The 13,768-nt window shown below is 38.0% G+C and overlaps 1 protein-coding gene across 3 annotated transcripts in view; it reads left to right on the forward strand.

The window, feature by feature from the left end:
• LOC133528183 (hypoxia-inducible factor 1-alpha-like) overlaps positions 1-13,768 on the forward strand; it is a 115,701-nt gene that overhangs the window by 97,642 nt on the left and 4,291 nt on the right. For all 3 annotated transcript variants that reach the window (XM_061865448.1, XM_061865446.1, XM_061865447.1), the window contains 4 exons: positions 6,059-6,267; positions 6,378-6,592; positions 6,671-6,986; positions 7,067-7,224. In XM_061865448.1, the coding sequence (XP_061721432.1) occupies positions 6,059-6,267; positions 6,378-6,592; positions 6,671-6,986; positions 7,067-7,224 (898 nt within the window). The remainder of the gene's footprint in view (positions 1-6,058; positions 6,268-6,377; positions 6,593-6,670; positions 6,987-7,066; positions 7,225-13,768) is intronic.

Raw genomic sequence — 13,768 nt, forward strand, 5'->3', positions numbered from 1 at the left:
CATTCATATAAGAACAGCAAATATTATAATATCTATGTCGTCTCTGAAAGTTAGGTCAAATATACAGAATAATTTTGAATATACATAGGTACGGCCATATTTTGCTCGTTAATGGGTCTACAAAGGTGTCGACTTCGACACCTGATAGAAATAATATTTATAACGAAAAGTTCTGTAACGGCAATTACGAAAGTAAAATACATATTATTATTAACTGGTCCTGCTCGCACGGGCATACTTACCTAGCGCTAATAACGTTGAAGAAGTTAGATCGTATCGCAGAAGCTCTTGTTGATGTAAGGAATTGTAGAAAAGTTTTAGATCAGGGTGCTAAATTTCATAAATTATATGAATTTCTATATTCATATTAATGGTCTAGCTGCAGTACCTAATACTTTGAGCACCTCAGTTACGCCAACAGAAAAGGACAAAAAATGGCAGGACAATATTAAATTGAATTTGAATTTAGATACGTCTTATTGCGGAGTTGACTAATGGATTCAATCTTTAATCTTTTTTTACTAAAATAAATTCATTACACCAGATACCAGTTCTGCGTATTTCGTTCGTCATTAGCGTTTAAGTAATCCCAAAGGACGTAATCTTAGCAATAATTGGTTAAACTCTGTGTAATTCCATTTAGAAGGATTATTTGGGTATCGTACTTATGTATTATAGTATAGCAGAAGGCATAAACAATCTTGTTAGCAAATAAAGCAATACTAATGAGTATTGTATTTCACGAAAATCTAGTTTAGAATTCGATATCTGCGGTAGCTACCATCATCTTCCTCGCGTTTTCCCGGCATTTTACCACGGCTCATAGGAGCCTGGGGTCCGCTTGGCAACTAATCCCTAGAATTGGCGTAGGCACTAGTTCTTACGAAAGCGACTGCCATCTGACCTTCCAACCCAGAGGGTAAACTAGGCCTTATTGGGATTAGTCCGCTTTGCTCAGGATGTTTTCCTTTACCGAAAAACGACTGGTACCTAAATATCAAATTGTATTTCGTACGTAACTTCCGAAAAACTCATTGGTACGAGCCGGGGTTTGAACCCGCGACCTCGTCTGCGGTAGCTACCATTTACCGATTCTTCTTCTTGTTGTGCCATGTCATCATCTGACGTCGGCGGCCATCTCTCGGAACTTATTTCTATCCTTTGCCATTCTGCTCAGGTTGGCAGCGTCATTAATATGAGTCCAGCTTTTAATGTTATCCATAAATGCTCTAATAAACGAAGGTAAACAAAACCTTACAGTGGAACTATTAAAGGATATTGATTCTATATTTTACGAACGACATTGATCTTTATGTTATGGTCGACCTGTTAATAATTCCCACGGTTCATGATTCCTAGCTAGAAAAGTTCTACTGCGCAGATGCTGCTGAATCAAAATAATTTAGTGGTATTGTGTTATTTTTTAAGTCGGCTAGAATTATTTTTATCTAAAATCCCTAATTTTAGCAGGCAGTGACTTGTCGGAAATCGTTGGCCCTTGTCAAATGGGCGGTCATTTTGTCTTTGTGAAATATTTCTATTTAATCAATTAATTAAGGCATGGTTATACTATGCATTATCAACATTCAGTCCTACGGCCTTAAGACCGTAATTATACGTAAATACGCGTCGTAATTATGACAATATGTGTTTGTTTACTTCAGCTGTTTACTCCGCGAATGATAGATATGAGAGTTAGATTACAGATCCGCGATACCATTTCGACTAAACTTAGCTGCATATTTGTTCCATTTCTGAGCTCAGTTCAACGACTCCTCGAGGAGATGCTGTCACTAAAATAACTCCTTTCGTCGCGATCCTTATTTAAATTTAGGTATCCATATCCTATATGACAGTTGAAACAATTCTGATTTTGCTGGTGCACAGACCGCTCTAAGAATAACACCGGGGCATTTCCTTGTAACAATTGATATATAGGTATACATAGGTTTATCTGTCTTTTATATTACGGAATATTAACAGTTATTAGAACTAAGCGCCACTTGTACCTATTATGTTTATTAGAGCAGATTAGACGGGTTTGTGTGTGAGCTAGGTATGTGGCGGCGTTTCAAAAGTTTCAATCTGTTAGCGACAATTTAATATGAGTCAATTAGCAATTGACAGATCGTAGTAAAGAGATAGCAGTAAACCCCTGATGCGAGTATCACTCGATAGCAAATGATGCCGCTTCGTCCCGACCACGATCACACCACCAGTGCGCGGACCGGTTATCTCTTTGCGTGGCCGTCGAATGAACGGCAGTCTTCAAAATTTATCGTCAGTTAGTAATCGCGACGTAATGATAGTAGGATCACACGAGCGGCCACCACAATACAGCACTCCAAACAGTTAATTATCAGCCTTATATCATCGCAATAGGTACGCGTACGGTTTCAATGGATAACGAACACGGCAAACAAGAGCGGCAGTGCGCCGTCGCCGGCCCATTCGCGCCACAGACCTCGCCTGAACCGTACACGTTAGTTTACTGCCGATCAAACTCTCGCGATCAGCTGTTCCGATACTTAACACGTGAAAATCGCTATTGATAATATTGTTTAACAACACGTTCAGCATCTAACCAACATGGTAAGCAGTGACAGTGAAGTGGATACAGTGAGTGTTTCGTTTCAAGTGCAGAATAATTGCAATACCAACCCATACGAAAACGTGATAAAAGTTAGAAGTTGTTACTTTGTTAACTTATTAAACACCGGAGTTAATAGATCGTTGAAAACACGGATTATGTAACTTTTTAGTGTGTTGTTGCCAATGTTTAAACTAAAATCATGCTAAACAATTTTATGCGACATAAATATCTCGTCGCAAAAATTCTTCGACATTACATTGCTCCGCGTGCATCCGAGTCAGTGTTAAGACTAAATTTTAATTCAATTTAACAATATATTGGGGAGTCCTTTGGGACGGTCAGTGCGTCTTCGATGCATTTAAGAACATTAGCGTATGCGCCGCTGACGCGTGTTGTTTGCAAGAAGCCGCTAAAATTAGCGCCCCTCGCCCCCCAGCCCGCCGGTTACATAACCGCATCGCGGCCTTGACTCCCGCGCAACCAGCTCGCTATTGGCAGACTGATGCGCTTCGTTCTATAAATCGTGATCAAACTCATCAATAAATCCTCCCATTGATCTTTTTATCAGCACACCACAGAACCACTTTCAATTCGTTCCGCTGGAAACTTTTTCAGAAACCTTATCAGGTATCAATCTATTATCGATAGGTTTGTTGTTTATACAATGAGCTGTTTGTTATTCGTTCTCATAACGAATGTGCATAATGCTAATACCACAACCGGTGACGTGCGTTTTCAGTTTAGCTCAAATATTTATCCGCCTCCGGTATCATTTCAATCTTCAATGAAATTCATCCCTCTATCCGTTACATATATCATTCTATTTTCATTGTTGCAGATGGTATCGTCAGTTGACAAGCAAAAGTAACTAATTACTGAAAAATAATTAAACAAAAATCAACCTTATGCCGGTAGTAATATGGTTAATTATGGCTTTGAACTTAAGGTGGTAATTAGTGAGTTTTGCTTGTCACCTGACGGTATATTCCTATCTGTCCCCATCGGGCACAAATGGGAAGGATGCAATCCAGTCCTATGTGTCCCCGCCGGCCACATAGATTCCCCTCTGGCCGGCTATCCCCGGCGGGGACAGATGGGAATACACCTTGCAGATTGCGTTATTTTTATCACGTTTTTTTTATCTCTACATTATCTAATCTGCATCGACCTTCAAATACTTTCCAAAATCGTTTTATCATATTAGACAACAATATGTCTAGGCCGGCTTAGTATGACGAATACCAGTGCCGCTATAAAAGGTCCTAACTTAATCGCAACCCAACTTGGGTCAATTCAATAATTTTCCGCTTCGACCTATTTTTTGTTCACTATCTCTTAATAATGTTCCTAAATAAACTGAAAAGATTAATTTATTTCTTTAGCTCAATATACCTAAGTTTATGTTATCAAATATATGTATAAGTTTTAATTGTAATCTAGCGATATTTTGACAGTACACGAATAAAGGAGCTACAAGTGGTTTCGGTATATATCTACGACAATTTAAAAAATGCATGTAATCTTAATCTACTTAATAAACTGTCTACGAATCTCGCCAGACTTAGTTAGTTTAAATCGTCTGATGTCATGTCCTAGTTTTGGCAGATGTAATTGTTGAATTGCGTTGCCCCCCGAATTGAACGCAACGGATCACGGCCAAGGTCAGCCGAACGGCAACCCTAGTGCTTACACACCAGTTGTTTTGCGCTAACGCTTTACAACTATTATATTTGTCCCCAGATAATATTATTCTTACGTTCTTCTCTACTTTTGTTTAACTCCGCATCTGCCAACTTACATTCTGCGTTCTATTTTTACTATGAATTTCGGGTAGGCCTGTCGAGATGGTTGGATTGGAATTTCTTAAACTGGCAATCGATACGGGCCTACACGCGTAGCGTTGCGCGCGCATACACTTTCACTACACTCTTGGTGAATGGCCTGAGTGGAGGAGAGAGCCTGCCCGAGGGTGGCTGCTGCAAGGTCGCTACCAAGGCCGAACTTACAACCATACCCTCGTCTCTCTCCGCCCTGATTCACACCCATACTGTTATCCTTCTCAAATCTCGCCAAAAGTAGCGCGTAAATGCACTAACCAAAATAAATAAAACACTCCCCCGAATGGCTTTACGTCTAGCCTACGATGAGTCGACGGTTTGGAACGGTATTATGCTATTACAAATTAATTTGGTTGAGTTTGCGATTCAGCCGATGTAAACATTCGTAATGATGAGATGTTTTTGTTGTAGCTAGAAACGGATCATATCAGTGTAACCAGATAATTCATATTGTTATTCTATTGTAGTTTTAAATGAAGCTCTCTTGTTTTCAGTTAAAAATAAATACAAAAAATTATTAGGTATTTTAGTAGCTTTCCACGGAAGATCACACTGTATCTAAGGTCAATGAAAACAGCAGATTCTCGTCAACAACATACAAGTTATCATATTAATGGTCCCGATTATTAACGCTTTGCGTATTATAGATTACAGTGCTAGTCGAGTATCTATTGACGCAAATATCAAAAGGCCATTCGCGGGTCATCAGTGTTACTGGTCGAAAAGTAATTAATTAATCCTGACTGCAGTATTATCTGTTATCACATTATCGGGCTGGTTGGTTTCAGTTCAAATTAGCGCCAGCTCTCGCACAGAGCGCACGCGTTCAAACAATTCATAAAGTTAAATTGTTTTGAATACTTGAGTAAATTCACGTCTTAATAAATTTAATCCCCGCGACTCTCTCGGAATTCTTTTTAAGTTTATAAATTCTAAATTCTGTAAACTAAATTCATTTATCGAAAACCAAAATTTTGTATGTTGTAAGTATAACTTGAATTTGATATACTTTACAAACACCTAAATACGTTTCTAAAATACTAAAGATATAATTCATATGTATCGTCCTGTATATAGAGCAAGCTGTTTATTATACTCTTATTAGCTTCATTATCACCTGTCTCCACTCGTGATGAAGATAACAGTGTTGCCTGTAATACTATTAATATATTTTTACTACACCTTCCTTGATTATCACTTAGTGCACTTATTATTCAGTAAAAATGCGCCGCAGCACATATTTATTGCATTCATTAAAGCCAAGTGATAGCTAATTTAATTGATATTATATCTATTGCTAGACTCATCTAACTTTGGACTGGGAAATTTTGTTGAAGTTAGCTCATCTCACTCATGCCCTTGACTATTGTTAATATTTCCATGCTATATAACGCGTTATCATTAGTGTGTGTGTGGACTTAGTTCCTATTCATAAATATATTGTCTTCACACCTCCAAGCCACTGCACCGTGTGTATAGAAAACCAATCATCACAGAAAATTATTGGGTTTGTCTAAAGGCCGCGCATTTTAAATTATCGTCAGTGCTGCACTTGAACACGAAGCCACGTATGTTTTAGGTAGGATCTGCCTCTAGGGCGGTAATTAGCATTTTGTATTGTCCACAGCGCTATCGAGTGCAAAGATGAGGTGTTCTCCGCACACCAACTCCAACATGCGGACTTGAAGCCTCTGCCCGTACCGCCTGCCGCATTTGAGCCTCCAGCGAACGGAGCTATAGTAGCTGTGGTGCCTGCTACAGGAGAAATCTTTGCACCTAGAGAGAAAGACATGAACAAGGGTTATCTCTCGCTAGCACAATCCAAGGGACATACAAGTGAGTTGCTGTTCGTAAAGCTTAAAAGTTTTGCTCTATATTCATTATTTATAAGTACTTGTTTTTCAAGTGGCTGGTTGGTGATTTTTGACCATTTATTTTGTTTTCAGTGCTTAAAGACGAGCCTGATGAAGAAGATCTTACTTATCTGGCGCCCACGGCCGGTGACACTTGCATCCCACTTGAGAACAGTCCGTTTGACATGTTCGATGACTTCATTCTTGGCGACAATTACTGCAGCCTCTTAGGCGACGACCTTGCTAATGGTTCACCTGTGGACTCCTTAACTGCCGATTCTTTATTACTATCCTCACCTGAACCTCAGGTAATATATCAATAGTGTTTTCTCAGAAAGATAGTGGAAATTTCTATGGAATTGTTTCTAATGTGCTACTTGTTTCAGGAGAGTGACTCATCATGTGAGCAGTCGTCAATACTGACAGAACTTTCCCTGGATGCGTTAGATAGCGTAAGGTCAGACAACGACATCGATGATGGACACTCACCGTTCATCCCTCTTACCGATGAGCTGCCAGTACTGGAGCCGGCGGTCATGTGGGCGGCGTTTCCAGATAACGTCAGCATGGCTAGACCACAGCCAACAACCACACAGACGCAACAGAGCGATTCGCCGGCCCCGGCGCTACAGCGCCTATTAGCAGCGCCGCCCACAGGCCCTCCGCCACAAGATCTCATTACAAGCATATACTCAGATCAAGGTACTTTATTTTGCAGTTAAATATATGTGGATTACAATAATTGAAAGAACATCTTTTGAATGCAATTTTTATTTTCAAAGGTTTAATACCAAGCGGAAGCATATCGTCTTGGGAGACAGGCGTCAAACGCGTGTTGAACCAGGAAGAGGAGCCCCGGGCGAAACGTGCCAAGCGCAGCCCGTCCCCGGCTTTAGAAGTACGAAGCCCGCCGTCCTCGAGCGTCCTCATGAACCTTCTGGTGAGCGGCTGCGATGTGGATGCCGGTTACATCTGCATGGTGCAGTGCCGGCCCCGCCAAAAACTTAAGGCCTGAGGCCCCGTTCCCAATAAACTATAAACTGTGATAATGCGCGTCCAGTGTTCACTCGATAGTTGCCTCCAAACGTTTACCCTGGTTTATTGCCATGAGACTTGTCTGGCCGAATTTTAAACGAATTTCGTAGACGTAGTATAATTTGATAACCCTGCACCCGATTAATTGAAGGTCACGTAAATTTTCCATATCTAATTATCCGTATGATGCTACATATAAAATGAGCGCCCTCGACCAGATTAAAGTCTGGTGGGAATTGAGATGTTTTAAGCACCGAGCAAACGGCGGTGTATTTAGTGTACGGCTGGGTAGTGTAGTAATCTTCCACAGACTTGCAATAATGTGCTTTCGCCCGCGGGCGTTAAACAGACTCAGTTTTAGATGATATGTATATAATGGTGTAAGTTTGAAAGCAATTTCGTTTTAGTCGTTTAGTGCTTAAGTTAACGTGCGCATATCTTGGTGGTTATGTGATTAATTGGTTGGTTCCTAGAGTAGTTACCGGGGTGGCGCGCGCGCCACCCGGCTATCTGCCGCGCACTCAGTCTTATGTTTTTAGTACGGACCGAGTCAATACTAATTCTAGATTTACTATCAGAAGTAACGCTATTTATTTTTTATTGTAAGTTAAAACTAGGTTATCGTTACGTTATTGTAGATATTTTTTTACATCGAGGTATTTCGACCGAGTCGAATCGCAGACTTTTTTCGATTATTTCCTTTCGCGTTTTTATATTTATAGTCGTTAGATTGAGTAGTTTTAGGCAGTTTAGAACACTAGTTGGTTGTATGAAGACTATTTCCACTGCCAAATGATACAAAGTACAATTTAGAACACAGTATAATTTTCAATATTAGTATGGAGTTTTGGTTATATATACAAAGGTTACAGAAGTAGTATAGATTTTGGACATATAGTATTGTCCAGAATATGTATTTTAGTTTGTATGGATCTATTTAAAGCGCTGTTAGTTCTTTTTTGTTCACTACTAGAATATATGGGGTCATACATTGGTATTTTATATGGGGCGATTTGTATGAGACTAGCACATAGCTAGAGGATAGCAAATACTCGAAATGTAGCGCTTCGCATTGTCATTAACTTATCAAATTTTTAAAAGACGTATTTGTGTAGACATAGAACAAATCATCGTTGTTATAAAATAACTGTATGGTCTAACTGGACGATGTTTTAGAAGAATAATATATTTTTCTCGATTAATAAAATATTTGGCCAGAGCAACTAAAAGAATTGCCATATATATATTAAAAATAAATCAAGAGAAATACTTGTAAAAGGTGCATGTCGATTTTTATTACCTCCACTATCCTGTCCTGACTTCCCTGAGTATTGGCTGTTATTTTATGCCAAGGTATTGAGAATATTCACCGAAAAGTAGCTTAATATAATATGAATATAGAAAACTTATATAGAATCCATAATAAAAATTATAACATATTAACTAGTCAATACAATGTTTCTAATATTACTGGTTAATATTTGATGGAAAATACAACCATGCCGTAAATGTGTTAAGGAGCCATTAGACTAGCAAGAACTTGCATGCAGTTCTCATTACATTGCGGTATCTGATCAAACTTTTGAATGCAGTTTACCTTAGTAGTAGTCGGCAATGTAATGTGAATTGCATGCAAGTTCTTGCTAGTCTAGGCCTCGCTTTACACACGTTACAAAATTACGGGTATGTACACAATTATACGTCAGTTCACGCGCAAGCTGCAAATGTCTATGACAATATTTACATTTTAGAACAAATCCAGGAATATCTTTAATTGGTGCATTTATTTATATAAAATAAAAAAGTTTTTTCACCAACTATGGCTGTGGCTTGAATTCCGTGCTATTAACTAAATCAATTTTATCTCAGTCAATTTTAGGTATCTGTGCATGTTTTACGTAGTACGTTAGTATAAAGAAATGCAATAGGTAATTGCTCATTATTATAGCGTATCAGTAATTATGTGAACATTACTAAGAATTCTAAGAAGGTTTCATCCTGTAGATTCTCACGCTATATTCTTCTAGCCCAGATATAACGAATTCATGAAGGTAAATTTTCTTAACATTGCACAATAGACGTTTTCACAGAACTGTTAAATTATGAATCAGGAAATCACCAACAACGAGCGTAGGCTTTCAAAGGATCTGTTTTCGTGATGGGTACACAATTCTATTTATAGCAATTATGGAAATATAGCCATGTTTTAGTTGCAAAACAGTGTCATCGGAGAAATTTAACAACCCACGCGTGAACCTATTTTTCGTATGAAATTCCAGTATATTTGTTTTTGGGTGAAATATCTATAAAACTAGAGTCAGACCAAGCAAAGTTGGCAGCGGTTTTGATAGCCCAGACGGTGAAAGTGTTTCGTAACAAGCATAATTTCATAGAATTTGACGTTTAAAATAACACTTGCACCGTCTGGGTTATCAAAATCGCTGCCAACTTATCTTGGTCTGAAACTATAAACTTATTTGGCTGACTTGCATTGCATTACATACTTAGAGAATTAAATGTGAGGATACCTCCAATTTAAATAAAAAATAAAAAACCGAGTAGGTAAATCGCTAGTCATCCCTGCTCGACAACAAAAAGTAAATTATTCTACATTAATAGTCTTAGGCAAATGTGATATAGCTATTGCGTTGTATACCAGAAACCAGAATAGTTTTCATATCAAGTTACGAGAAGTTACAGTAAAATAACACAAGTTGTTTTTACCCAGTCAACGCTGGCACGTCCATTCTCTCCAGGGTAATCTGTACGAAAAGTTTTTTCATCACTAGAACACCAGCTGTTAGACCAAGTATACTAAAATCCGCAGCTAATAAGTTTATTTTCTCATCTTTTGCACATAATAAGTGTTACATAATTCTAGACTGAAATAAATTAACCCCGAAAATCTGCGAAGGTTTATTGTGTAATAAACTTTTTGATTTGTTGGTTTGTAATTTGTGGGAAACTCTTAAAAGAAACAATCCTTTCATCCGACCCTCGGAGCGTTATGGGCTTGGTAGATAGCAATTGTAGTAAAAAGGGCATTGACGCTTGAAATTCTGGCTGCCCTTCTGTCCTTCTCATAACGGCCCTTTATATACGACGAAATGTTACCATTGAGTATGTTTTGTGGAGATAGCAGCGCTAACATAAAACTTATCTCACAAGTTACTGATATATTGGTAGTATTACTGTTCTTTTTTATAGATTAGTATGTATATAGTGACAGGCTAATACCACTGTCAAAGTTAAGCCGACTTCGCAACTGACATCTAAATCCCCAAAATAAATAAAAAAGAAATGTGTATCCGAAAGAAAACTGACCGCTGTCAATGTAAGGCTACCCAAATTTTTTGGCCCGATTTTTTCTGAAATATTTTTCTAGCGAAAACTTAAATCCTGCGGTTAATATTATCTTTCATCGGAATCTTTTAAATTAGGAAAAAGTATTCCCCGATAAGGACCGCAATCTAAGTAAGATCCCTGGGGAGTGATCGCAAAGCCTACAGCAACAAAAGCCCTCTTAACTACGCCGGCGTACTTAAATCTATTACTGCTTTAGGTATATATAAGCCTTAAGGCTCTGTGTTCCTTTGATACTTGATAGCATTTGAAAAACATGTTTTTTTCGTTAATGGCGTCAACAGGAGGGTATTCTTTTGTTTGAAGGATTTTATAAGTACCTACTCGTTACTATTCGGACTTTAGTCATAGTAGCAGTAAACGACTTATGTGGCTTTTACTACAGTTTACAGTATAGGGAGCGTGCATGAACTATAGGAGGCAGCACAGGAGCCGTCAGATTTTTGGCGCGAGGCGTAAATGTGATGTTTTTTGTTCCGATGTAGCCCACAAGATGGCAGAACCTACTATGCACAAGAAAACACTTGACGTGTAAATGTGCCTGTTTATGGTTCCGATTCAGACCACAAGATGGCAGACCCTCCAACGCGCACGGTCCCTATTAGGTTTTAAGAATTCTTTTTTTCTTGATTTGGGGGTTGGTTACTTCATGAGGCAAAACTCTTTAAGACACGCGGAGCAGCGGAGTTAGCGGGCTGAGCGTTGAAAAACATTCCGTATACTATTCAGATACTCACCCGTAATTATTCCAAATACCGCACAACAATACGCACTAGTTTAATGTTATACCTACAAACAAAAACATCGATCGCAGTAAGGCGAGCTACCAAAATGGAGCCTTAAATATGTGCTGATTCGGTTCATTACGTTGGCACGACACTGCGTGTGGGTATTTGGTAGATCTGATTAATTAAAGACTTATAGGTTTTACGAGGCTTGTTCGCTTAGGTACTAAGCCTTAGTACCTAACCCATCATATATTTAATTCGAGTGTTTTTACGTCATTGGTTGTTAAAATGATAGACTTGTAAATAGTTCTAATGAAAATCTAACCTAAACTAATCATAGAGTTAGGTTAGATTTTAATAAGAACTATTTTTAAACAAATTGCCTCGAATCGGATGTAAAAAACGGGAATTCGAAATGACTTCCTTAATCCGACACTTCTCAATAAAAAAGTAGTTAAACGGAGGTTTTCACGACAAACAATTAAAAACTTCCGTTTTCCTGCATTCAGGGCAGTAGTATGCTATATAATTTTATGTATATATTTAGTGATCGATTAGGAGTAATATAAACTGGGATACAGATATGGAGCTTTATGAAAATCAGGCTAATTATACATAGTATTTTTAAACCGTGCTTATATCGTAAAGCACGTATCGTATTGGCACCAGTGTCCGACAGGAACCAGTAATTCGACACTTCAATTGTCCAGTAGCTGCAGTGTTGCCGTATTAGGACATCGGTTCCGTACCCTTATTTTCTTGAATAAAATTAAAGTGTCGGGTTACTGGTTCCCTGTTGGTCACTGGTGCCACTACGTTTTTCTTTTCTGGCTCATGCCTGTCATTAATAATTCCATTTCAAGTGTCGTAAATTCCGGGTTTTACTGGCGCTAACACCTGTCCAGCAAATACCAGTCCAGAATCGTGATGGCCTACCTACCGGCCTAGACGTAACTTTATTACGTCGACGAGAAGCTACACTATTTTGTATTAGTTACAAAATACTGGCTTAAACACGAAGTTGTTCGGTAATTATAGGCACTAACAGTTTTTATAGTTCCCTTACTTTTATGAATTAGATTACTTAGTTCAAGTATTTTTAACTATTTCAAGGTTAAACATGTAATGTTTTGAAAAAAAAAAATGGACATACATGATTGGAAAGATTCTCGTTATAAAGTTAGTTTTATACCTATGTAAATAAAGCTTTATAGAGGATATTTTTGGCTTCTGTTTTTAAGAAATAAAATAACAGCGAAAATCCATAAACTACATCGAACATTCAAGCAAGGAAGCATACGGCTCATCACATTCTATTATTGAACAATCAGTAAGCAGTCGCGCCAATATTCTCTAAGTACACTCTATTAGACCGCGTCAGTTTAATAGAAACAAACACATATGTAACCAATGGAATCTGTGTCACTGGACAAATACCAGCACATACCTCCTATGTTATACTTATATAGTGTTCTGACCATACTACTTTTAATGCAAGGATCTGTTATATTCTTTAATATGAAAAAAAGATATGTTTTTTTCTAATACATATCAATTAGTGTGTATATTCAGGATACAGCGTCGAAACTACGCTACGAATGTTTTCTTGTATTATTATAAAAAACAAATTCAGGATCAAAGATAGTGCTAATCGCATAATCATTCGCACCCGGTATTAACTGTAAGCACATATATTTTCATGTATATCGCGGTACGTACTTTTCACAATATGTAAATACGAGTAGAACAGTGAATATTTTCAATGCCAAGGTTAAGCTGATACGCCTCAATACCCGATACCTATATGTTACCTAGCAACATGCACATATTTACAGTACGCAAGATTAGTCATACGAGTACATTAGGTATGGTTTGCATTTAAATGCCTGCTAAAGTTAGCAGCAGAAGCAGCTACACGTAGGAAATGATCCAAATGATCTACGCACTGTGTATTTGTTCAGTAGTACTGCTACTGCGCTTGCTGTTACAATACCATTACCACTATAATACTAATACTAATTCAATTGCATATTATATTTTTTGTCAATGTAAAGCATTTGTCACTTGTTTTTTGAAAAATATCCATTTATTGACCCTTTCTTAATGAGATGATGGCAGGGTCAAAGATACGTTAGAATCGTCCCAATTTAACATATGAGCACCTTGGTAATTAAAAAAAACAATTATTGCTGCAATAACATGAATGCGATGAATGTTTTACGTCGATAAATGGTATCATTGTAAAAAGCTACTCCATCCCAAATATTTACGTCTGTCTGAGTCGTCCAAGAGCTGTCAAAAATGATTAGGGTCTTCGAAATATGTATTTCGATTACCGGCTTTCTCCATGTTAGAAAG

This window comes from Cydia pomonella, chromosome 19 (genome assembly GCF_033807575.1).
Source record: "Cydia pomonella isolate Wapato2018A chromosome 19, ilCydPomo1, whole genome shotgun sequence".
Lineage (NCBI taxonomy): Eukaryota > Metazoa > Arthropoda > Insecta > Lepidoptera > Tortricidae > Cydia > Cydia pomonella.